Source organism: Callorhinus ursinus, unplaced genomic scaffold (assembly GCF_003265705.2).
Source record: "Callorhinus ursinus isolate GAN/ISIS: 27379988/994484 unplaced genomic scaffold, GSC_fseal_2.0 scaffold13, whole genome shotgun sequence".
Taxonomy (NCBI): Eukaryota; Metazoa; Chordata; class Mammalia; order Carnivora; family Otariidae; genus Callorhinus; species Callorhinus ursinus.
Genome location: NW_027397075.1, coordinates 19,055,735 through 19,083,544, shown reverse-complemented (window position 1 = coordinate 19,083,544; position 27,810 = coordinate 19,055,735). Strand labels below are relative to the sequence as shown.

Here is a 27,810-nt window from a genome sequence, read left to right as displayed (position 1 = left end):
TTCAGACTTCAGTGTCCATAAAGTTCTGTTGGAACGAAGCCATGCCTTTTGATTTGTTCATTTTCAGTGGCTGCTTTTGCACGATGATGACAGAGTCAGCCTCATGCGACAGCAGCTGGTCTCATGACCCAGGGGAACACCGCACGCGCATGTTACTCTTGATGCTGTGCATTGCTGTTTAGTGGCCTACAAATTTCAGTGACAGTTATAACTTGATAGCATTTCTGATGCCATATGTATTGCGATCCTGTGACACTTTATTATTCTTGTCATTAATAGTGCACGCGCGGACTTCCCATAGGCCGGCTCTGCAGGCACAGCGCAGTGGGGGTTATATTGTTAACAAGTTAGAGGCCAGCCTGGTGTGACTGTGCCGCCACACCACGGCGGGCCTGCTGGACCAGCTGGCGTCCATAAGGCCACGCCGAGTCCTCCTCACAGCCTTCCCAGCTCCCAGGAAGGCAGCAGTCAGGAAAGTCAAAAATACAAAACAGTATCTTATCAGCAGACCTTCTTCACAAAAATACAAAATGAGCCGTAGTGAGCTCCTGAGTGGCTCATTGTTAGGCAGGCAGGAAGGCCATTTACTAGCACTGCGTGAATTAAATCACAGTTGCTGCAGCCAAAGGAATGTGTTCACAGAAAATAAACTTGTCTCACACTATTAGCCTTTTGGTGAGGACGGTTGCTTCAAGAATGGGGGACGTTGGGAACATCATCGGTTGATTTTAAAACCAGGAAATGATTTTGAGTGGTTGCTTTTGACTCTTGAGATGAAAGAGGTCCTGATCTTTTGTTGTGACTTGAGGAGTTGTGCTGAGTTTGTGGTCCTGAGGAATCAGTCTTTACTGATAGCTTGTGTGGAATAATAGCCAATCGTATTTTCAGAGAAGTTGAGGAAACCCTAAGTTGCTACAACCTGCATTGGAATTTGCTAGTATGTATTACAAGTGAGAGTGGTAAAAATAGGTGTGGAGTAGGAAGAGGCTTAGTCGGACAGATTTACAAATTACGTAAAAATATTAGGTGCCCAGAGCCTGTGGATATGCATCGTCTTATTAATGAGCAGGCAGTTTGCAGCAAACACTTGAATCTTTCATTTGTTACTGAACCAGGAATATCACTGGTGAACTTCATTCAGTCTTAATGGAAATGACTGTTGCCATATCCGTGAATTTTTGTCAGAAAAAGCTGAATATCCTCACTTGCTCTACATTCAGCCATTCAGTGCTTTTGCAGTGTCAAGATTTTGTTACAGAGGGCCGAGATTGAAACATTTCTGAACAAAAAACCTCACCCTCAACCATTTATATAAAATATTGAATAGCTTTGAAATTAGCTTTTCCTGTAGACTTTCTATGTTTTAAAAATAAGTTTTACCTAAAATTATAAGACAAAACAGCACTTACATGCAAAACTTAACACTCCGGCGAAGTCATTTTGATAGCGTATATTGTTGGAATCACAAGTAATGTCAAGCTGCTTTATCTGATTCTCATGCCGTCAAAAGTAAAAAAGAAGTGAGATTTCTATTTCCACACGGATTTGCAACAGAGACACCATCTGAGCTCAAACTACAGTTAGCAGCAGTTTTTGGGATTTGATGCAAGTGCTAAGGAGATGTCCGTAGTTCAAAACCCGGTTACTGGCAATCACGACTTTCCACCTAACCTTTAGTTAGAAGTGATTAATCTGCAGTGTATCGACATGCTTGAACACAAATATCAGGAGAAAAATCCAGTAGCATTCTATAGACACATTCCATGTGAGTAATATGCTCAATCAAAATTATATGCTCACGAATTGATACCAGTAGCCGTTTTTGTGAAGACATTTTCACAGATGAAATACATAAACTCCCGGTATAGATCAGCACTTACAGAGGAACATTAGCCGGACTCTGATGATGGGGAACACTGACGTCACACCCCAATTAAGCAAATGGTCATCCCTTGCCCACAAAAAGAATTACACTTTTCTGTTAGTACACCTGTATTATAAAACTCGCACTCAATTATTTTATTTTGACTTTTGCCAGTAAAAATGTGTGGAAATTTGTTTTCTATCTTATTATCTATCTTGCTTTTTCTTCTTGGCCGGCCAAGCCTGAAGTGTTTACTATCTGGCCCTTTACAGGAAAAATTGGCCAGCTCCTCTTGTAGATAACAATGAATACTAGTAGTAAACAAGAATAACTGATGGGTGCTTGTACAGGGAGAAAAGTTTGCCTAAAGAAGCCAGACCTAGAGGACCCAACAAGGAGGAAACTAATGGAAACGGTCAGAGCAAGAAAGGGAGTCCAGGTTCTGCACCATTGAAGTGAATGAAAGAGGAGTCGTCGAGGAGGAGGGACACGGTTTCTCAGTCATGTTAGATAGATTAGAGTGGTTTTTTTAAAAAAAAAAAAAGATAAACTGGAAATATTGTGCCCACCCACAAATCCTATTTTTCAGCTTTAGTGGAATACCTCCATTCTTGGACATTGTACTCCTTTTTGCCTTTATTTCTGTTCTCCCTGGTACCTTTCATGCCAGTGCCTGTTCCTCTCCCTCTTGTCCTGTTGAAGTCCAGCTAATACTCCAAAATTGTCTCAAAGTCTGCATTTTAAAAGTCTTCTCCAGAATTCCCAGTTTGAATTAACGTTTCTCATTGCATTTCAGTTCTACATTTTTTTAGTACTGACGTGAGATGAGTAACGTATGTATATGTACATCTCTGATTTTGGGGATACAGCTTACGAAGATTAAATAAATGATATGAACCCTGCTATCTTTAGCTAAAATGTACTTACAGGGGTGTGTAACTTAGTAGTCATGGAGTTTGTCTGATTTCAGGCAGAATCAGGGGTTCAAACAGTGTCATTACATTACTTGTCTTTATATCCCTTACATGCTTAGCTAAAATGTACTTACAGGGGTGTGTAACTTAGCAGTCATGGAGTTTGTCTGATTTCAGGCAGAATCAGGGGTTCAAACGGTGTCATTACATTACTTGTCTTTATATCCCTTACATGCTTACAGATAGTGTGTTTCAGACTTCAGATCATGACCCATTGGTGGATTGTAAACTCAATTTAGTGGGTTACAACCAGCATTTAAAAAGTTAAGTAAAATAGAAAATGACAGAGTTCAAGCAGTAAGAGAGATTATTGCTTCATGACATTTCTTTTATAATATGTATTGAGTCATCATATAAATCGTATTATTGTGGGTTTTGGTCAGAATTGTTTAAAAAGTCATAATGTAGAGCTTTGCACATGCTAGTTGCTCTGTTAAATTGAGTGGAAGGATATTTGACTTGGATTTACAATACATATATGAGATTTTTGGGATGAATTTGTCAGTGCAAATACACTCTACATAGGTTTGTCAGCAAAATTTGTAAGAGTAAATTAAACGTAAACACGTACTTGGTTAGCAAACTTATAGCAGTTTATTGTGATGGATTTACAAAAGCTTTTAGGTGATAAGAACTTAAATCCACTCTGACAGTATTTTTTGTTGTAAGTAGGCGTAACACTGTAGAGTTACGGATTGCTTAAAAATCTGTATTTTGTTATAAACATAGAAATGTATCGATACAGGGTGCTTGGGTAGCTCAGGTAGCTCAGTCGTTAAGCGACTGCCTTCAGCTCAGGTCATGATCCTGGAGTCCCAGGATCAAGTCCTGCATCGGGCTCCCTGCTTAGCAGGGAGTCTGCTTCTCACTCTGACCCTCCCCCCTCTCTGCTCTCTCTCATTCTCTCTCTCAAATAAATAAAATCTTTTTTTTTTAAAAAAAGGAAATGTATAGATACAGAAATTGTGTCCAAATACGAAATTTTGTATAGCAAAATTTTGCCTAATTTTCATTGACAGCCTGACATACCGTTCTCTCTCCTCTGAATTTAGTCTTACCTGTTCTCTTTGCATTTGACATTAGAATTAACATTTTTTTCCCAGAGGCATTTCTCTGTGAGAAATAGTCTGTATATACTAGTCATTGATTATATTAGAATAAATGTTATAGTATAACTGGAGGAGGGCTGAAATACTCCTGTGGTCAAATCTCTAAATTGTCAGTTTTTCTTAGTTTAGGGCAAGCTTATGGTATGTTAGTCTCAAGAATAGAAATCCTAAATTATCTTGGTTATCATGAAAGATTTGCTTTCGCATATTTATAAAATATTAGAAAATAAAATCAGTTAGAAATGTTGGCAAATCTAGTTTTAGATTCCAAAAAGGAAATTTTATTATACAGTAATTTTCCAAAATAACTGTTAACCCTCATAGCCGTGAAGTAGCCAAATAAGTAATGTGGTCTGTGGTATAGGATTCAAGAGACTGTGATGAATAATTGCACTTTCATTTATAACCTGCTCAAATATCTCTGCAGCCACTTATGAAAAAATATATAGTCATAGCATACGTGCATTTTATTGCTTGAGATGAAGTGGTATAATTTAACAAATGATCTTAAAATGTGATTAGAATATTTTTTTCCTTAGGAAAACCTCATTAAATACAAACCTGCTTAGTGGCATCGACACTGTCACATAAAATTCTTATCACTTAGATATCATTTAGAATATTATGAATAGTGAAATTTGTCTCTTCTTCATATTTTCTTGTCCTCTATTTCCAGTTTAGTTATTTTATGCTGGAGGGAAGAAAAAGCCAGGGAAATATTTAAAACAAAAATTTTACTTCTTGAATTAGCATTTGTAAACTGTTTAGAGGATGAAAGACATTTGTGTGTTTATTTTTTATTTATTTTTTGAAAGACATTTAAATGTTAGATTGTAGTTGGTCATATGAACCCCAGATTCTCTACTGGAATCCAGTTCATACTAAAGATTGAAATTGTTAGGAGAAAGCAAGGAGGGATGAATACAGAGTGGGCTCTAAGGATTAACTGTTAATGTCTTTGATAGCAGGATGACTAAAAGACCTCCTGTTCTCCCTAAGAAGACTTCTAAAAGCATATCTGTTCTAGGAGATGTTCTTTCTCTGCAACACAGTTCATGTACTGTATGCTTTCAGATGTTGTTGCATTGTTTCTTTGGAATGTAGTTTCTTACAAAGCACAAACTTTGAAATATGGTTTTTTTTTTTTTGAAGAAATTTGGAGTTGGAAATCTTACGGTGTGTTCTATCCATACCTAGAGGTCTGTTTATTTTGGAGGGATAAAAGATTGCTAAAGACTCAGTCTGTATCTTTAATTTCTTTTTTATTTTTCTGGGGTTCTGTACATACTCGTTATGTCATGGATGTAGTCAGTTTTTTTACTGAAAAAACTCTTTGAGTAAAAAGGAACTGATACAAGGATCAAGAACCCTGAGTTCTGGTTTTCCCACTATCTAGGGTATGTTTGGGCAAATCGTTTGACTTCTTACGCCCTTGATTACAGCCATAAAGCAGGCATAGCAGCTATGATCCCTACCTGCATGTAGGGACCTTGTATAAATACCCCTGTACCCTCATTCTGTAACTCCTACTTCATGGAGAAAATGAAACCTCTGGTTACTCATGCATGAACTTTTCACTTTCCATGCTCTGGTTTCAGTGTTCCCTTTCATTCTTCCCCTATATGTGTACAAATTTATTCATATTTGCACCTGTTCTCATCTTTTCTCTCGGTGTGCGTAAGGTATTTGCCTTTGACTTTCGTTCCATCGCCTTTGGGCCTTGGCAGAATTTTACTCTGCTGGTCAGCTTCATTGTGACTGGCTCCTTCCCCATCTACAATACGGAGGTCTGGATGTGTAAAAACAAAGTATGTGTTACTCTGCAGCTGGCTGTTGTCCTAAAAGATGGGCATATTTATTTAATTACTCCTTTTGATGACTGTACAATATTCCACAGAATGGACATGTTGGATGGATGCATTTAATAGTTTCCTTTTGGACTCGTTTCTATTCATACTGTTTCTGATCTGTTGCAGTTATCAAAGTGCTGTGCAGTAAGCATACTTGCCCACATGCCCTACACTATATTCCTAAACATGGAAATACTAGGTCCAGGGGTATATGCCTGTCAAATTTCAGTAGATACTGTGAAGTTACTTTGCCGAGCAGGTGCAGTAAGTCATCATGCCCAAGAACGCAGTGTTGTTTCAACTCACTGTTCCCAGAATAGGAATGGTCTCTTTGCTAATCTGGTTGGTATAGAATGGCATCTCATTGTTGCTTTGGTTTTGATCATGTATTAATTTAGCTAATTGTGTTTTCTCTTAGCTGAATTAACTGTTAATAGCTTCAGCCTAGTTTGTTGGATTCCTTGCCCTCTTCTTAACACTTGGTGGGAGCTCTTTATGTTAGGATAATTATCTCCTTGACATATCTTACAAACATTACCTCTAGGTCTCTATTTTTCTTAAACTCATTTAAAGGCATCTTATATTGGGCACTATTTTAAAGGTAGTTTATGAGTAGGAGGTTGCTGTACCAGGTATTACATTTTACTGATTAATCGCTGAGAGCAACTGTGGCAGAATAGAGCACCCAAGAGCAGATCTAAGGGTGTTTCACATCTTAAATTATGACAAGGGAGAATTTCAGTTGAATCAGGGGAAAGAATGGATATTTTATTACTTGTTTTAGATAATCAACTCTCCACGAATAAGAGAATAGTTTTCACACCTTGTACAAAAATAAATTTTAGATGAATGAATTAATTAATGAACCTGATTCAGAGGTTAGGGTCCTTTAGAGCTTACAGCAGCACCCCCTGCTTATTTCTGTCACAGTATTTATGTTACACTGAACTTGTCCATTGATTTGTGTTTTCTTTTCCATTAGGTTGTAAATTCCATTAAGGCAGGAGCGACCTCTTACTCATTGTAGCACCTTGTTGTCTAGTGTAATGTTAGGGCATAGTGGATACTCTGTATCTGTGGAATTGTGAATGAGTTTCTTTGTTCCTCACTTGTTATGTATTCTGTCTTCCATTCCCAAGAAAGTTTTGTACAGAATAAAATAAAATATAGCAAGCTCTTTACCCTTAAACCTGTAACAGTAATATAGTCAAGACAGGCCAGGGACCTAGATTAGGATTAGGGTAGTGGGTAGGGTAGAAGTGGAAGGACTCCACAGACATTTAGTAGGAAGTAGACCCAACACGACCTTGGTGATCTAGTTGAATGTTGTTCTGAACAAAGGAGAAAATAGAAGACTGACTCGCAGCTCTTGGAGATACTCGCTGGAATGTGTTTCGGAGAAAAAGAGCCTTTTTCCCATGTGGGGTTTTTATTGTTCTGCCGTTTCTGATGCATCTTGTCTCCCTAACACCAAAATCTGATTATAAGTGTAGTTCATTTTCAACTCATTGCTTTTCTTTTGAGAATTTTCTTTTGTGTTTTCTGCTCATTGCTCCCTCCAGTTGCTGAATTCTGTCCTAGTAACAGCTAATTTCCTCTGAGGGCAAGGTAAGGAAAGCATATGAGCAAGCTGCCAGTTTAGCAGGCAGCCAGAAAGGAAAACAGAATAATTATGTATTCATAATTTTTTATGCTATCTCAAGGAGGTTTGTTTACCAGAGAAGAGGTTCAGTGAGGCACGTGGAGAGGCGGGAAGGTGAGGGATCTTGGGGCTCGGGGTTTGTTAAGGGGAAGCACATAGCAGATTATGGATGAAAGTAGGTGAGAGACAATGACACAAGGAGCCTCAGTTTTGAATGTTGCAAAAATGTTGAGACAACTGTTCTTTAGCAGTTTCCTGGTAGATGGTTATACTCAGCCTGTGGGAGCCTGGTGTGGCAGGTACAGCTATTGCACACATCAAAGACAGGAAAGCCTTTGATGGAGGAGCCTTTCGTCTTTTTATCCTCTGGGTTTTTTCTCCATGTTCAGTACCAAAAAATCCTGATTGACATGTAGGGACTGTTTGTTGAAGGGGTGAATTACATTTTATGACTTTCTATGTGTAAATATTCTACTTCCATTTCAATAGCAGACTTTTTTTATTTGCAAAGTTTTTGTGTTTGCTGTTCTGCTCTGAGTACTTCTTTAAGGCAGTAGCTGTGGATTTCTCCACAACCATTGCCACTTCTAGTGACTTGTTTATGCTAACACTATTTCATTACATTAAATTAGTTTGCTCTAATCTTCAGGATGGAGTCTGTTAAACATTAGGCCTAGTAAATAGAGCAAGGAAACCATAAACCAGGATTTGAAATAGATTGTTCCTTTCATTTTCAAGGATTTAACAGTAAAATTAGTTTCTTTTATTTAATGGAAACTACCCATGCTTATAATTTTAATATATAGTAATCAGAATGTGAATTTTCTCAAGACTAAATCTTAAATGTCAAATTGGTGAGATCACTGAAGTAATATCTTCATTTGGTAATAAAATCATTTTAACTTCAAGGTGTTATAAGTGACATTTAAATATCTTCTGTTTACTGTCCTTGATGGTGAGTGCTGTATTCTGAAGAAGGTATCATTATTGTAGAGCTATAGATGAGGAAGTTCAGAGATTAAATAATTTTTTAAGCCACTTAAAACCCAGAGTCAGAATTTGAATACAAGTATCCCTGACTACAAAGGCCATCTTTCCACTGAGTCTTGTTTTCACTAACCTTAAAAGAATATGTATAGGGAGGAGGAGCAAGATGGAGGAGGAGTAGATCTAAATTTCGACTGGTCCCAGGAATTCAGCTGGATAGGGATCAAACCATTCTGAAAACCTACGAACTCAACAGGAGATAGAAGAAAAGAATAGCAGCAACTCTCTGAACAGAAAAGCGACCACTTTCTGGAAGCAGGGACCCAACAAGCAGCAGATCCGGGGAGACTCCCCTTTCTCCCCCAGGAGGAGCGGCATGGGAGTGCACTGCAGGAATCTGCTGGGTTTGGAGACTCCACACCGGGTCGTGTGCCAGAGATAGAAACACTCAGTCACAGTCCAGGTGAGCATGGAGTGTGGCCGGAGACCGAGGAGACAGGAGTGACGGACTGCTTTTTGCTGGGGGCACACTGAGGAGTGTGAGTTCTCGGCTTCTCCAGGGCGCAGATTGGGAGGCCGCCATTTTCACTCTCATCCTCCAAAGCTGTACCAAGAGCTTGCAGGGAACAAAAGCTCCCAAGAGCAAACCTGAGCAGATGACTTAGCCCGGACCCGGCAAGGGCGGGGCAATTCTGCCTCCCGCAAAGACATTCGAGAACCAATGCAACAGGCCCCTCCCTCTGAAGATCAGCAAGAACAGCCAGCCAAGACCAAGTTTACCGATCAATGAGAACAGCAGAACTCCAGCGCTAGGGGAATACAGCACATAGAATTCATGGCTTTTTTTCTTCCAATTCTTTAGTCTTTCAAAGTTAATATTTTTTAATTTTCTTTTTTTAATTTTCTATTTTTTTTAATTTTTCTTTTTCCCTTTTTCAACCAACATCTTATCAATCCCTTTTTTAAAAATCTTTTTTTTTCATTTTTAGAGTCATATTCTATCCTTTCATTGTAGTTATCCTTATTTTTGGTGTGTGTGTGTGTGTGTGTGTGTGTGTGTGTGTGTGTGTGTATGTTGTTCTCTCTTTAAAATTTTGGGTAACATTTTCTTCTAACAGACCAAAATATACCCTAAATCTCTAGTGTATGGTGTTGTTCTAGTCTCCTGCCATATTAATTCCTATAATTTTCATCTTTACAATCATATTCTATCCCTTCATCATATTTACACTTATTTTTGTACATATATAAGTTTTTCTTTCTTCAAAATTTTGGGAGGCAGTTTCGTCTAACAGACCAAAATACGCCCAAAATCTAGTATGTGGCACTGATCTATTCACCAGCCTGATCATATTTGATCATATTCTTTTTTCTTTTCTTCCTTTTTCTTTGTTTCCCTTTCTTTTCCCCCGGTTTCAGGTCTCTTCTGATTTGTTTAGTGTATGTTTTTCTGGGGTCATTGTTACCCTGTTAGCATTTTGTTCTCTCATTCATCTATTCTCCTCTGGACAAAATGATAAGATGGAAAAACTCACCTCAAAAAAAAAAAAAGAACAAGAGGCAGTAACGACTGCCAGGGACCTAATCAGTGCGGACATTACTAAGATGTCGGAACTAGAGTTCAGAATGACGATTATAAAGATACTAGCTGGGCTAGAAAAAAGGATGGAAGATAATAGAGAAACCCTTTCTGGAGAAATAAAAGAACTAAAATCTAACCAAGTCAAAATCAAAAAGGCTGTTAATGGGGTGCAATAAAAAATGGAGGCTCTAACTGCTAGGATAAATGAGGCAGGAGATCAGTGATATAGAAGACCAAATGATGGAGACTAAAGAAGCTGAGGAAAAGAGAGATAAACAACTACTGGATCAGGAGGGCAGAATTTGAGAAATAAGTGATACCATAAGACAAAACAATATTAGAATAATTGGGATCCCAGAAGAAGAAGAAAGAGAGAGAGGGATAGAAGGTATATTGGAGCAAATTATAGCAGAGAACTTCCCTAATTTGGGGATGGAAACAGGCATCAAAATCCAGGAGTCACAGAGAACCCCCCTCAAAATCAATAAAAATAGGTCAACACCCCAACATCTAATAGTAAAAGTTACGAGTCTCAGAGACAAAGAGAAAATCCTGAAAGCAGCTCGGGACAAGAGGTCTGTAACCTACCATGGTAGAAATATTAGATTGGCAACAGACCTATCCACAGAGACCTGGCAGGACAGAAAGGACTGGCATGATATATTTAGAGTACTAAATGAGAAAAATATGCCACCAAGAATACTATACCCAGCTAGGCTGTCATTGAAAATAGAAGGAGAGATAAAAAGCTTCCAGGACAAACAAAAACTAAAGGAATTTGCAAACACGAAACCAGTCCTACAAGAAATACTGAAAGGGGTCCTCTAAGCAAAGAGAGAGCCTAAGAGTAACATAGACCAGAAAGGAACAGAGACAATATACAGTAACAGTCACCTTATAGGCAATACAATGGCACTAAATTCCTATCTTTCAAATAGTTACCCTGAATGTAAATGGGCTAAATGCCCCAATCAAAAGACACGGGCTATCAGATTGGATAAAAAAATAACCCCATCGATATGCTGTCCGCAGGGACTCATTTTAGACCCAAAGGCACCTCCAAATTGAAAGTGAGGGGTTGAAAAATGATTTACCATGCTAATGGACACCAAAAGAAAGATGGGGTGGCAATCCTTATATCAGACAATTAGATTTTAAACCAAAGACTCTAATAAGAGATGAGGAAGGACACTATATCCTACTTAAAGGGCCTATCCAACAAGAAGTTCTAACAATTGTAAATATCTATGCCCCTAACATGGGAGTAGCCAATTATATAAGCCAATTAATAACAAAAGCAAAGAAACACATCAACAACAACACAGTAATAGTGGGGGACTTTAACACCCCCCTCACTGAAATGGAAAGATCATCTAAGCAAAACATCAACAAGGAAATAAAGACTTTAAGTGACACACTGGACCAAATGCACTTCACAGACATATTCAAAACATTCCATGCCAAAGCAACAGAATACACATTCTTCTCTAGTGCCCATGGAACATTCTCCAGAATAGATCACATCCTAGGTCACAAATCAGGTCTCCACCGGTACCAAAAGATTGGGATTATTCCCTGCATATTTTCAGACCACAATGGTTTGAAACTAGAACTCAATCACAAGAGGAAAGTCGGAAAGAACTCAAATACATGGAGGCTAAAGAATATCCTACTAAAGAATGAATGGGTCAACTAGGAAATTAAAGAAGAATTAAAAAAATTCAGGGAAACCGATGAAAATGAAAACACAACTGTTCAGAATCTTTGGGATGCAGCAAAGGCGGTCCTAAGAGGAAAGTATATAGCAATACAAGCCTTTCGCAAGAAACAAGAAAGGTCTCAAGTACACAGCCTAACCCTACACCTAAAGGAGCTGGAGAAAGAACAGCAAATAAAGCCTAAACCCAGCAGGAGAAGAGAAATAGTAAAGATCAGAGCAGAAATCAATGAAATAGACACTAAAAGAACAGAACAGATCAATGAAACAAGGAGTTGGTTCTTTGAAAGAATTTATAAGATTGAGAAGCCCCTGGGCAGACTTATCAAAAAGAAAAGAGAAAGAACCCAAATAAATAAAATCATGAATGAAAGAGGAGAGATCAAAACCAACACCAAAGACATACAAACAATTATAAGAACATATTATGAGCAACTATATGCCAGCAAATTAGATAACCTGGAAGAAATGGATGCATTCCTAGAGATGTATAAACTACTAAAACTGAACCACTGAACCAGGAAGAAATAGAAAACCTGAACAGACCCATAACCACTAAGGAAATTGAAGCAGTCATCAAAAATCTCCCAACAAACAAGAGCCCAGGGCCAGATGGCTTCCCAGGGGAATTCTACCAAACATTTAAAGAAGAATTAATACCTATTCTTCTGAAACTATTCCAAGAAATATAAATGGAAGGAAAACTTCCAAACTCATTTTATGAGGCCAGCATTACCTTGATCCCAAAACCAAAGACCCCATCAAACTGGAGAATTACAGACCAATATCCTGATGAACCTGTATGCAAAAATTCTCACCAAAATACTAGCCAGTAGGATCCAACTGTACATTAAAAGGATTATTCACCACGACCAAGTGGGATATATCCCTGGGCTGCAAGGTTGGTTCAACATCCACAAATCAATCAATGTGATACAATACATTAATAAAAGAAAGAACAAGAACCATATGATCTTCTCAATAGATGCAGAAAAAGCATTTGAGAAAGTTACAGCATCCTTTCTTGATGAAAATTCTTCAGAGTATAGGGATAGAGGGTACATACCTCAATATCATAAAAGCCATCTATGAAAAACCCATAGCGAATATCAATCTTAATGGGGAAAAACTGAGAGCTTTCCCCCTAAGGTCAGGAACACGGCAGCAACATCCATTATCACCACTGCTATTCAACATACTACTAGAAGTCCTAGCCACAGCAATCAGACAACAAAAAGAAATCAAAGGCATCCGAATTGGCAAAGAAGAAGTCAAACTCTCACTCTTTGCAGATGATATGATACTTTATGCGGAAAACCCAAAAGACTCCACCCCAAAACTGCTAGAACTCATACAGGAATTCAGTAAAGTGGCAGGATATAAAATCAATGCACAGAAATCAGTTGCATTGATATACACCAACAACAAGACAGAAGAAAAAGAAATTAAGGAATCGATCCCATTTACAATTGCACCCAAAACCATAAGATACCTAGGAATAAATCTAACCAAAGAGGCAAAGGATCTGTCCTCAGAAAACTATAAAATACTCATAAAAGAAATTGAGGAAGACACAAAGAAATGGAAAAACGTTCCATGCTCATGGATTGGAAGAACAAATATTGTGAAGATGTCAATGCTACATAGAGCAATCTACACATTCAATGCAGTCTCCATCAAAATACCTTCCAGTTTTTTCAAAGAAATGGAACAAATAATCCTAAAATTTGTATGGAACCAGAAAAGACCTCGAATAGCCATCGGAATGTTGAAAAAGAAAAGCAAAGCTGGCGGCATCACAATTCCAGACTTCTAGCTCTATTACAAAGCTGTCATCATCAAGACAGTATGGTACTGGCACAAAAACAGACACATAGATCAGTGGAACAGAATAGAGAGCCCAGAAATGGACCCTCAACTCTATGGTCAATTCATCTTTGGCAAAGCAGGAAAGGATGTCCAATGGAAAAAAGACAGTCTCTTCAACAAATGGCGTTGGGAAAATTGGGCAGCCACATGCAGAAGAATGAAACTGGACCATTTCCTTACACCACACACAAAAATAAACTCAAAATGTTTGAAAGATCTAAATGTGAGACAGGAGTCCATCAACATCCTAAAGGAGAACATAGGCAGCAACCTCTTTGACCTCAACCGCAGCAACTTCTTCCTAGAAACATCGCCAAAGGCAAGGGAAGCAAGGGCAAAAATGAACTATTGGGACTTCATCAACATAAAAAGCTTTTGCACAGCAAAGGAAACAGCAAAACAAAAAGACAACTGACAGAATGGGAGAAGATATTTGCAAATGACATATCAGATAAAGGGCTAATATCCAAAATCTATAAAGAACTTATCAAACTCAACCCCCAAAGAACAAATAATCCAATCAAGAAATGGGTAGAAGACATGAACTGACCTTTTTCCAAAGAAGACCTCCAAATGGCCAACAGACACATGAAAAAGTGTTCAACATCGCCCGGCATTAGGGAAATCCAAATCAAAACCTCATTGAGATACCACCTCACACCAGTCAGAATGGCTAAAATTAACAAGTCAGGAAATGACAGATACTGGCCAGGATGTGGAGAAAGGGGATCCCTCCTACACTGTTGTTGGGAATGCAATCTGGTGCAGCCACTCTGGAAAGCAGTATGACAGTTCCTCAAAATGGTGAAAATAGTGCTACCGTATGACCCAGCAATTGCGCTACTGGGTATTTACCCCAAAGATACAAATGTAGGGATCCGAAGGGGTACGTGCACCCTGATGTTTATAGCAGCAATGTCCACAATAGGCAAACTGTGGAAAAAGCCAAGATGTCCATCAACAGATGAATGGAAAAGAAGAAGTGGTATGTATATACAATGGAATATTATGCAGCCATCAAAAGGAATGAGATCTTGCCATTTGCAGTGACGTGGATGGAACTAGAGGGTGTTATGCTGAGCGGAATAAGTCAATCAGAGAAAGACATGTATCATATGATCTCACTGATGTGAGGAATTCTTAATCTCAGGAAACAATCTGAGGGTTGCTGGAGTGGTGGGGGGTGGGAGTGATGGGGTGGCTGGGTGATAGACATTGGGGAGAGTATGTGCTATGGTGAGCGCTGTGAATTGTGTAAGACTGATGAATCACAGGCCTGTACCTCTGAAACAAATAATACATTATATGTTAAAAAAAAAAAAAGATAGTAGGAAGGGAAAAATGAAGGGGGGGACATCGGAGGGGGAGACGAACCATGAGAGACTATGAACTCTGAGAAACAAACTGAGGGTTCTAGAGGGAAGGGCAGTGTGGGATAGGTTAGCCTGTTGATTCTTTTTGAATAGGGCACATATTGAATGTAGCACTGGGTGTTTTATGCAAACAATCATGGAACACTACATCAAAAACTAATGATATAATGTATGATTAACATAACATTATAAAATAAAATTTAAAAAATATAATATAATATGTACATGCATATGTGATACATATTTAGAAAGCAATTTAGAAAATACTGAAAAGCTGTGACATCATGGGTAATCTAACAACCCAGGGCTAATCCCTGTGAACATTTTAGCATCTACTCTTTGTCTTTTTTGGCAAACACACATGGTAAAGGAAATCTCCAGTGTTTTCATTTACGTCACATACTGTACTCTTTCAATACTACTTCACTGCTGACATTAACTGTGTGGGTTTTCCACTCATCCGGCGGTCCTGCAGTGCCAGCCAAGCACCCTGCAGTTTAACTCCATTCCGACGCTGTCTACCTGGAGACAACTCAGATCCCAGAGGCTAAGGGTTCAAAGTCTTACAAAACTCCCTCCTCAGTCCAGTTACAAGTTCAGGTTATTGTGCTTCTGACTCACAGAAAATAGATCGGAGATTCCCACGACACACTCCTCAGATATGGTTAGTTTGTCAAAGCTGCTCCCGTGACTGAGGACCAGCTGCAGGATGGAGGTGCACAGGGCAAGATGTGATGGAGAGGCGCGGAGCTTGCGCGCCCTCCGCAGAAGTGCCCCACTCTTCCATCACCACTCCCCGTGTTTGCCCAGCGGGAAGCTCGCCAAACCCCATCCTTCTGGGTTTTTATGAAGGCTTCATTAGATAGGCTTGAGTGATCAAGTCATTGGCCATTGATGATGGATTCAGCCTCCGGCCCTACTCTAGAAATTTCCAACCTTCTAATCTTGGTTGGTTCCCTTGGCAACCAGCCCCCATCCTTAGGTTACCTAAGGGCTTTCCAAAAGCCACCTCATTAACATAAACACTAGTGTGGTTGAAAAGGGGTTTGTTATACATAACAAAAGCCACCTTTATCTTATCCCTTAGGAGATAATTTTTTAAAGTAATTAATTTATTTAAGAGAGAGAGATGGAGAACTTGAGCAGGGAGAGGGACAGAGGGGGAGGGAGAAGCATTGACTCCATGCTGAGCGGGGAGCCTGACCCTGCTCCATCCCAGTGTTACAGGATTGCAGGGTTCTTGTTTCACGGAGTCAAAGAATGAATCTCCCGGACACAAAAGGGTGAAGTGCACTGAAAGTTTATTAAGTGAAGGTGAGAACAGAAAGGAAAGAAATCTCTCTAGAGTGAGAGGGGTCCCAAATGGGTTGCCACTGAGGGCTTTTATTGAAAACTTGAACAGGGAGCTTGTGGCCTTGAGATTCTTGTGCAGTCTTGGTCTGAGCAAGGACAATTGATAGCACCCTTAAATGACTTACTTCTTTGAGGTTTGTTCATTTTCTGTGATTCCCTGTAGCCACCATAACATCCGGGGCCAGGTGGTCTGGTCTGTTCCCTTATCTCTTGTTCAGTCTTTCAGAGCCTGGTCAGGGGCCCCCTATCTCTTCCTGCCTACACCTGTACACTTTCCTTACTCACCAGGACCCTGGGATCATGACCTGAGCCCATATGACCTGAGCTTAACCGACTGAGCCACCCAGGCACTCCCACTTAGGAGATTTTAAGGGTTTTTAGGAGCTCTGCCAAAATATATATGTGTGTGTGTATATATGTATATGTATATATATTTATTTATTATAAATCACAATATCCTACACATATACCTATGAGAGTCCATATCTAAAATTAGTTGACTTCTATTTATACATACCTAAGAAAAGTCCATTCTGATATTTCTGCACTATCAGGAGTGAAAAGAGAAGTATGTATATGATGGAAATTATTATATTCAATATACTAGTGCTTTCTAAATGCTGATCCAAGTGCTGATTTGATAAAGTTGTTACCAGTCCAACAGGAAATAAGGAAAATGTAACAATGATGAAAATGAATTTGCTCAACATAATAAAGGACTGTCTTATAGTCTGAGTTATTTTAATCATTTCTGGAGAATTAATACATTGTTTCCTCTATGAAATGTTGGTAAAACTGTGGTGTATTGTTATAGGTGATGATGGTGATGTTGTTACTTTGCAAAACACAACAACAAAACAAGAATAATGCTGTTGTTCCCTGCTTCGGGTTTTTAAAATTTTATTTTACTGCTTCCTGAAATTTACAAGCCTTGTAAGGATTGTCTTATGCAGCTTTTTGTAATTAACAACAAAATTATTTGACCCAGTGCTGTTCGACCTTGGGTTATGTTACATATGTTAATTTTTCACCCTTATTATTTATTGAGTCCTTTTTTTTTTCATTCCCAGTACCTGGTCATGGATTATTATGTTGGTGGGGATTTGCTTACTCTGCTCAGCAAATTTGAAGATAGATTGCCTGAAGATATGGCTCGATTTTACTTGGCCGAGATGGTAATAGCAATCGATTCTGTTCATCAGCTGCACTATGTGCACAGGTAAGTAAGACACCACTCAAGAATGGGTTGTATGAATGTCAGTGGAGATGTTTTCATAGGAAAGTGATACTTTTGATGGCCATGGGGTAATTTTTTCTTTGTGAACTATTTGACAGGTACAGTGATTTATTTAAAGTCATCCCCACAAATGTGTGTTTGATTGTATACAATTTAAGATGGAATGAAGAGAAAAAAGTGAGCCTATTTACAAAATAGTTTTTTATACAGGATTATCCTTTTTTTTAAAGTTTTTATTTAAATTCCAGTTAACATACAGTATAATAATTAGTTTCAGGTGTACAATATAGTGATTCAGCACTTCCATATATCACCTGGTGCTCATCACAACCAGTGCACTCCTTAATCTCCATCACCTGTTTCCCCCATCCCCCACCCACCTCCCCTCTGGTAACCATCAGTGTGTTCTCTAGAGTTTGTTTCTTGATTTATCTCTTTTTTTCCCTTTGCTCATTTGTTTTGTTTCTTAAATTCCACATGTGAGTGAAATCATGGTATTTGCCCTTCTCTGACTGACTTATTTCGCTAATCATAATACTCTAGCTCCCTTCATATCATTGCAAATGTTAAGATTTCGTTCTCTTTTATGGCTGAGTAATATTCCATTGTATATATATACTGCATCTTCTTTATCCATTCACCTATCAGTGGACCCTTAGGCTATTTCCATGGTTTGGCTATTGTAGATAATACTGCTATAAACATTGGGGTGCATGTATCCCTTTGAATTAGTATTTTTGTACTCTTCGGGTAAATACTTAGTAGTGTGATTGCTGGATCGTAGGGCACTTGTATTTTTAACTTTTTGAGGACCCTCCATACTGTTTTCCAGAGTGGCTACACCAGTTTGCATTCCTACCAACAGTGCATGAGGGTTCTCCTTTCTCCACATACCAGATTATTCTTATACCTGTTAACACAAGCTAAAAATCTCTTTCTGTGTAAACAGCTCATGATAATTTATGTGTAATAAAAAATTTTTTAAATGGATAATTTAAAAGGCAGTCTCATATTTTAAAAGGAAAGAAAGTCGGAAACCATCACTTAATCATTCAAATGAGGAAATCTTTTGGTTGTGAAAACTGAGAAAAAGTGAAGCACTAGGGAGAAGCAGGTGAAGGACCTGCCATGTTGGAGAGGGAAGGAACCATTCTCTGAGACGTCAGCATGTGTCAGAATGAGGCAGAGGGTTTGCTGTGACCCACTTTGTTGGGTCAGCACCAGGACTTCTGAATCCATAGGGTGGGTGGGGCTGGGAATTGGCATTTCTGGCAGGTTCCCAGGTGCTGCTGCTGGTCCAGCAACCACACTTCGAGTCCTTCTGCTCAGTAACACAGCAGTGAGTGTTACTTTTAAGTGGTGGGTGATGCACATAATCTCTGTGAAGGACAGGAGTGTGTGTGGAGGAGAAAGTTTCTGTTTTAGTGTTGCTTTTTTTTTTTTTTTTAAGATGTGGGTATTTTCTGCTGATTGATTTACTTAGTAATGAACTTCTAGGACATTATTAAAGGAAGAATATTTTCATTAAAAATTTTGAGGTCTCACTTTGGTTCTTGCCTAATCATATGCTTTTCTCTGTTGATATCTGGTAGTCACAAAGTTTTTTTTGGAAATAAAAACATGAATATACTATGAAAATTATAAAACAATGCATTTTTTAAGATGGTATTGTGGTCTTACAAGTGAATTACAGAATGAGAAACTAAAGTGCTTTTGTTACAGTAACCCAAGATCCTAGCTGAGGACTGTCAGTTAAAAATACTTTAAAAACATCATTTTATTGAACATTTAAAGAATGTTAGTCTGAGACTCAAAGAGTTCAGTGAAATTTTCCCCAATTCATATCTAAATTCTCAGTGGGGAATGATTACTTTGGAAAATAATTTGTCTAGATTGGAGATAGTAAATATGAGGTATTTCTGCCAGGCTGTGACAAATATTCTTAACTGATCACAGGACCCTTTCCTACCGACTATATGTGGAGTCTTAAAATTCTTCTTAACACAGCATTTTAGATGATAGCTATCTTTCTGACGTTGGCATTGGAAAGCCATTTCAACCCTGAGCTCTATTAGGACTCTATACCTATAATTTTACAAGGTACATCATGTTAAATGAGTCCTATTTATTCCGTTGTTGGACAGCTCTTCATGTCGTAGAATTTTACTTTATGTTAAGCTGAATTTCTTTTTTGCCTTACCATTGGTCCTAGTTTTGCCTTCAGAACCACGTATAATAGTCTGATTTATCTTAAAGCTATCATGCCTTCTGAAATCATCTTTCCTTTAGGTTAAACATCAGTGTATCTGTAGTTATTCTGTTATCAAAATTGATGTACGCATTCTCTCTCCCACTATCTCATACGCATATGGACCCTCACCTTGTGCCCAGTTCCATGCCTCCCTGCCCTCCCTCCTTGCCTCTCCCTTTACTTCTCAATGGACACACTCTGGTATATCAATGCACTTCTAAAAATGTGATTCCCATTTTCTGGATATACTATGTATTTCAGCACATGCTTTACTGAGGAAATATTTGTTGAGTCTTCTTTTATAAATATCACTGTGCTAAATTACATAAAAATTTAAGTAAGGATAACAGAGAGTCCTGCCTTGTAAGAAGCTTCCAGCCTGTTTGGGGACACAAAACACAAGACATAAGTGAAAACTAAAGTAGTAGAAGTTAAATAATCATTTAGGGCAAAAGTATAAGAGATAGAGTGAGCCCAGATTGTGAACTGCTATTAGAATTATACAAGCAAATTACAATGAACTCAGAGAAACAAGTAATAAGCTTAATTCTAATGGTTTTTTCCAGCAGTTAACTCTTAACTGTTACAGACTTTACCTATATTTTTCTAATTCTAACAATAATTCTGTATTTTGGGTGTCATCTAAAATGGGTATGGCTCCATTCTATAGATGAAGAAACCCAGCTTCAGAGACATGAGTCCAAAATTAGCATAACCTAGATTAAAATCTGAGGCTGATGCCAGAATTTATGCTCTTGACATAACATCAATATTGCTCATAAGAGAATGCTTTTGTGGTGGGACTTTGCAGAATGAGGAAGCTTTTTGTAGGCAGATCAGAAGGCGTTCTAGAGACAAGGGATGGCGGGAGAGGTCATAGGCGGGCAAAGGGTGGGTCTGGAGGAGGGTTGGTAGGTGGTTCGGCTGGAGAAGAGAGCTCATGTTGAGTTGAGGAAGAGCGATTTCAATCCCTCTTGTGGGAACACTTGAGTACCATGTTGTAGACTTGATATCTTGGTAGCCATCAAGCTACCAGTAACTTTAGGGAATGAAGTGTTTGATTCAAACAGTGTGTTAAGTTAGTTGGTTTTACAGTAAACTGCACATCAGAGTTTTCATGTTTTGCCAAATTTCAGAATGTTTTATGATTTTGAACTTCCAAGTATATGGAATTAGAGAACACAAAAAGGGAATTCTAGAGACTGGATGCCTTCAGGGAAGGAAATACATTTTTCTCTTTGTGTTCTTTTAAAAAAAATTTATTTCCAGACTTAAAATACATTATTGGTCTTCTAATAGAACAAATATTTTCATACGAAAATGTTGTCTTCACTTACGCATGGTTTTATCGAGAGAGAAATGAGCAGTGGAAAGTAGCAAATGATAGGCATCATCAATAATGTGCTCAGTTTCCAAGTGTTCAGCACGTTGTCATATTTTAGTCAAGAACATTTGCAACTTCCTTTGAAATTTCCAGACATCCACTTAAATTTATTTTACCTGTTTTCAAAGAAGTTAATGGATATAAGATGAAAGAGATATGAATGGGGACATGGAAATAAGAATTAAAGAGATTGACTCTGGCTACCTGTAAAATTGATGTACAGACTGACCCAATGAAGTAAAAATGTTTTATAGTAACATTAAATAGTGAAGAAAGCATTAAACGAGGTGCCAGAAGACTTATTTACTGTGCTTGCTCCTCCACAAACTTTTTAAATTTAGATTCCAAATGATTTATCATTGAGATTACAGCATCTTGGAACTTTTTCTAAAAAACAGTGGTCTTCCTGTAAAGATGAAAAGAGGCTACTTATTAAAGTGCTGGCACACAGACCATTTCCTTGTCATTGTGTTGAGATGTGGGAGAATGGTGCTGTAGAGATGAGCACTTACGGGGCTGTTACTGTGAGAACTACCCTAGTAGCATCTCCCCTTTCACAGGAGGTGGGGAAAGGATGCAGTGGGGTTGAGGAGGGAAGAAAGACAGTATTCTTAGAGCACTGGTTGGTAGAGGGCCTAATGGATGTGAAATCTCTCCGGATTAAAGATGTCTGTTCTCCCCAAATTGATCTGCAGGTTTGTTGCAGTCCCTCTCAAAATCCCAGCAAGGTTTTTTGGGTTGTTTTGTTTTTTTTTTTCCTTCCAGTCCAGGTGAAAGTATTAGTGTTGGGCTAACTTCCCTCAGCATCTCCAGCTCTGCTCTTCTGTGTGCAGCTGCATTCAGGCCTCAGGCTACTGGCTTGTCCCTAAACAGCTATACCTAGCTACTTCATTAATAACATCTAATTTTCAACATTTATGACAGCTCATATAGGTTTTTTATCTAGAGGAGTAAAGATTTTTTTGTTAAGATATAAACAATCTTGCTCCAAAGTTTATGTGGAAATGCAGTGAAACTAGAGTAGCTAAAATGGTTTTGGAAAAGGAAAATAAAGTAGGCAGAATAACTACCTAATATTAAGACTTAGTATATTGCTACGTTAAGTAAGATATTGTGTACTTGTGGAGGAAAAAAATCATAGATAACCAGGTAGAAGAGAGAACCCGGACAGAGACGAGCACAGATACTCCCAGCTGATTTTGACAGAGGTGCACAAGCAGCTCAGTGGAGGAAGGATAGCCTTCAGTGAATGGTGTTGGAATAATAGGCCAAAAAATAAGTCACCTTAAACCTCACACAAATATAAAAAATAATTCAAAATTGATCATGGATTTAAATATACAACATAGAAGTGTAAAACTGTCAGAAGAAAACATTGGAGAGCATCTTCTGGACTTAGGGCTTAGTCTTGCTCCTTAATGAGGAGTTCTTAGATAGGACCCCCAAAATTAATGAAGTGGACTTTATCAAAGTTAAAAACATGTGCACTTCATAAGGCCCAGGTAAGAGGATGAAGAGGCAAGCTACAGAATGGGAGAAAATATTTGCAAACCATATGTATGATGAAGACCTTAAATCTGAAATATATAAAGAACTCTTGACATAATCAAAAAACGTCAAACAATCCAATTATAGGATGGACAAAAGACTCGAAGAGACATTTTGCCCAAGAGGAGATACAGATGGCAACTAAGCACATAAAAAGCTGTTTAACATCATTAAGGCATTAGAAAAATGCAAATTAAAACACAATGAGACACCAATGAGAAGATATTAAGGCTGCTAAAACTACAAACAGTGATCATACTAAGTGCCAGTAAGGATGTGGAGAAAGTAGATCTCTCACACAATCTTGGTAGGTATGTAAAATGATTTGGCTGCTCTGGAAACAGTTTGAAAGTTAGAAAAAAAAAATAACATGCACTTACCATGTGACCCAGCGATTACATTTGTAGACATTTATCCCAGAAAAATTAAAACTTATATTCACAGAAAAAACTGTACCTGAGTGTTCGTATCAGCTTCCTTTGTAATAGCAAAATACGAGAAGCAGCCCGCAAGTTCTTCAGTGGGCGGTGGGTGGCACACCTCTGCTGTACCTGCGGTATGCATACAAGGGATTGCTACTGGCAGGAGAAGGGGCATGCGGTACTAATTATACACAGCAGCCTGGGTGGACCCCAAGGGCATTATGCTGAGTGACAAGAATTAAATCTCAAAACGTATGTACTATATGATTCCACTTACCTAACATTCTTGGAATACCAAAACTACAGAGATAAAAAACAGATGAACGAATGGTCCCCAGGGGACAAGGTCAGGGGCCAGGATGGGGAGTGAGGCAGCATGTGGGAGTTCTTTGTGGTGATGGAACAGTTGTGTATCTTGAATGTGGTGGTAGTTACATGAATCGACACACGGGATAAGATTGATGGAACTACACACATGCGTGCATGCAGATTAAAAAAAGGATATAGAACAAGAAGGTGTATAATCTAACATTAATGTATCCATGTCAGTTTCCTGGTTTTGCCGTTGAGCTGTGGTTGTAATGTGTTGTTACCGGTGGAGAAGCTGGGTAGAACGGTGCATGGACTCAGTGCACTACTTACACAATTTCCTTTGAGTCTGTAATCATTTCAAATTGAAAAAGTTTTAAGAAAAAAATAGCTTTATTACTTTATTTTCTAAAGTCTGAAAACCAAGCCCAAGAAACTCTCCATCGTGTCACACCTGCAATTTGTGTAAATTTGGGTGAATTCATCCAGATTGCCAAATTTGCTTAGGCTCCTGGCCTGCCAGGAAATGATTTTTCTTACCCTCTATAAGGCTGGGACCTGTAATCCATGTACTTGGGTGTCATTGGCAGATAGATGACGTGCAAATCACAAGGTAAGCTGAGACCACGTAGTGTAACAGTATTGAAGAGGATCCAGGACTGAGCCCTGAGGAACTTCAGTATTTCGAGATTGGGTAGAGTAGGAGGAATGGCCAACAAAGCAAACCAAGAAGGTACATTCGGAGGAAATAATGAGAGTGTAGATAAGATGTCTTATGGAAAATCAAAGTAAATCATCTTTCTCTTCAGATTTAATTACATTAATGCCTTAGTTGATGCATTTCAAACATTTAATATCTTTGTGGATGCTAGTGTCCTGGGTATTGGGAGTGGGAGTGAAGTCTGCTGTTTATGTATTATGCTTTTATGTAAGTAATATGCTCTTTACATTCAATTTACTATCTTTTGAAAAAAGACTAATTTTATTTATTTTTAAAGATTTTAACTAATTTATTTGTCAGAGACAGAGAGAGCACAAGCAGGGGAAGTGGCAGGCAGAGGGAGAAGCAGGCTCCCCACTGAGCAAGGAGCCCGATGTGGGACTTGATCCCAGGACACTGGGATCATGACCTGATCCAAAGGCAGACACCTAACCAACTGAGCCACCCGGGCGTCCCGAAAAAAGACTAATTTTAAGCAAATAACTTCTGCTTCATTGTTGTGCCCAAGTTGGACAAATTTTTAATTTTGTAAATTCATTCACAAGTATTATTCAGTCAGTCCTGTTTTTCCAGTATGCTATCTATTTTCTTGGGTGAGAATACACAGTAGGAGTGGAGGAAATATGCCCTCATTTGGAGAAATTATTTTGAGGTAAGCTTACCTATAGTAATAGAGAGCAATTGAATGACAACAAAAACAGGTTTAAAAAAAAAAGCAGTAAGAATTATATACCTAACCACTGTGGAGATGTAGAATAAGAGAGTAAATAGGTAGTGAACAAGTGAATCAGGAGGACCTCTTGGAAAAAGCCAGTCTGTGATAGGAAGAAGATAGTTCAACAGACTGAAGTAGCTTAGCTGAGGAAGGAGGACCAAAGTAAACAAGATATACAAAGAATGACCATTGAGGTTCAGAAATAAAATTTTATCATTTTAATGTTAAAGGCATCACTTGAATCCTTAGAAAAATACAATATAAAAACATTGTTATAAGAGCATATCTATATTTTTTAATGCTTTTAACAAAATGACTATTTTTTGGTGGTCACTAAATAGCTTATTTTTGATCTGTCACCTCAGATTTGAGACTTGCCATAGGTGCACTTTGATTTTCAACTTAAAGTCTGAATGCCAACATTTCCATTTTTGATTTGCTGAATAAGCACTATGCATTTTAAGAGTGTGTCCTTTCTTTTCAATCATTTATTTGCTTAAATGCAAAATTTGTGAAAGAGATTATTTCTAACAACTAAACAGTATCATGTGGAATATATCTGGCTCCGATTGATTAAAGTACATGCCAAATGTTGGGTTATAGTAAAGCAAGCTCTAATTATAGGTTGAAAAAAAACCCCAACTTATTTCTAAATATGTTAATTAAACTCAGCAATAGGCTTGGTGTTCAAATTGTCAGCTGCAACATCAGGCTTGCTAATAATAATGAAATACACAAAATCCTACTGGAACAACAACAAAGCTTGATCTGGTTAGAATGTTGTGTTTGATTATCCTGTGGTGTAGTTTAGATGACAAAAGTGGAAAGATGAGATCGTTTGTGGTGTTTTTAAAGAATACGTAGATAATCAGAATGTTAATTCTGATACCAAAGTGTTACCAGCTGATATTGTGTGTTCTTCAGTAGCCAGGATCTTACCTTGATTTCTGTTTCTTATATAGGTTTTATGATATCACCATTTTAAGAGTGGTGCTCATGTTGTCTCCAAACTAGAAGGACCTTATTAGAAACTGCTTTGATAGAGAAGGGAAGGTCATTGATGGTGGGCAGATCACTTTGTCACAGTATGTAATGCTTTAAACTTGTTGATTAGGGAGAATTAGATATGCATATAAAATCTGGAGAGAGCAGTTCCTTTGTTTTAGATCACCTATCATTTTACACTGCTTAGTGGCAATAGGTACCCATATAGTTAGGTAACAGTAGAATGTGAAACTAGTTTTTACAAATGGAGAATTCTCTCAGGGCATCCGGGTGGCTCAGTTGGTTAAGCATCTGACTCTTGGGTTTCAGCTCAGGTTGTAATCTCAGGGTTGTGAGATCAAGCCCTGAGTGGGGCTTTGCACTGGGCATGGAATCTGCTTGAGATTCTCTCTCTAAAAACAACAACAAAAAAGAATTGTCTCTCCATTTTAAACCCTTCAGTTTTTAAAAATGATCTAAAAATCACAAACTTTTCTTTATTGGTTCTACTCATAATAGCATTAGATACTGTCCTTGGTAACTAACATTAATAGTAATCATTAATCTATTACTGGCTCATGACTTTTTCCAAACTTTTTTCACCCAGTGGAGGAAAAGAGTTATCTCTACCTTTTTGTACTACTTGCCAGTGATATTCAGGGGATGTTCATTAAAAATTGCTGTAAGATTTAATTATAAATAGTCTTTTTTTAACAACTTTATTGAGATGTAATTCACATACCATACAATTCAGCCAATTAAAATGTGCAGTGGTTTTTAGTGTATCCACAGATATGTTAAACCATCACCTCAGTCCGTTTTAAACCATTTTCATCACTTCAAACAGAAACCCTGTACCCTTAAGCTCTCACCTCCCTGTTGCCTTAAGGAACCATTAATCTCTCTGTCTCTATAGATTTGTCTATTCTGGACATTTAATATAAAGGAAACAGTGGGCGTCCCTCGACTGGCTTCTTTCACTTAGCACATTGTTTTCAAGGTTCAGTCATGTTGTAGAGTATACTAGAGTGTACATCTCAGCTTAACCAGGTTGACTGCCTGGTAAAACCAAAACGCCAACATTTTCCAGAGATTTTTGACAGAGTCCATAGTGTGCCATGGGATCATAATGTACATAGTACTATCCAAAATTACTCAGTCTATCAGGAAATTATGATTGAGCCTCAAGAGAAAAAAGTGGACTGATAGCTCAAGATGACCCAGGTCAGTTGACCTACATTTGAATTATAAGAATTATCAGATAAAACCTTTAAAAAAGTACTTATTTTAAGCATATTTCATGAAGTAAAGGAAAACACATTTAAAATGAATGAGATGATAGAAAATCTCAGTAGTGAAATAGAAAAAAAAAGAACCAAATGAAAACTTCAGAATAGAAAAATATAGTATCTCAAATAAAATTTCACTGAATGGTTTCTGTATCAGAAAAGAGACTCATAAGAGAAAGTCAGTGAAATTGAGTGTAGATCAGTAGAAATTATTCTATGCAAACTAGACATGGAAATATTGAAAGAATGAACTGATAAGGGATGAAAAGATGTAACATATGTAATGGGAGCCCCAGAAAGACAGAATGGGACAGAAGAAATAATGGCTGAAGATGTCCCGTGTTTGGAGAAACATAGGAATTTAGAGAATTAACAGTCACAGGAAGTCAAAACAATATAAATTCTAAGACGATCACACTCAGCACCTCCAAATCAAAGTGTGGAATACAAAGGACATGAAAAGTCTTGAAAGCATCTAGAGGAAAAATAACATTTTACATACCGGGGAAAAACAATCTGAGAGGTCTCAGATTTCTCATCAAGACCACAGGGGCTAAAAGATCATTGAACAATATGTTTACAACACTGGAAGGTAGAAAACTATCAACCTAGAATTTTGTATCCAATGAA

The 27,810-nt window shown here is 38.1% G+C and overlaps 1 protein-coding gene across 12 annotated transcripts in view; it reads left to right on the top strand.

Moving 5' to 3' along the window:
• CDC42BPA (CDC42 binding protein kinase alpha) overlaps positions 1–27,810 on the top strand; it is a 351,347-nt gene that overhangs the window by 116,229 nt on the left and 207,308 nt on the right. For all 12 annotated transcript variants that reach the window (XR_012380514.1, XR_012380512.1, XR_012380513.1 and 9 more), the window contains exon 5: positions 17,391–17,539. Coding sequence is in view for 9 of the 12 variants with exons in the window: in XM_025877951.2 (XP_025733736.1) it covers positions 17,391–17,539 (149 nt within the window). In the remaining 3 variants the exon portion in view is untranslated. The remainder of the gene's footprint in view (positions 1–17,390; positions 17,540–27,810) is intronic.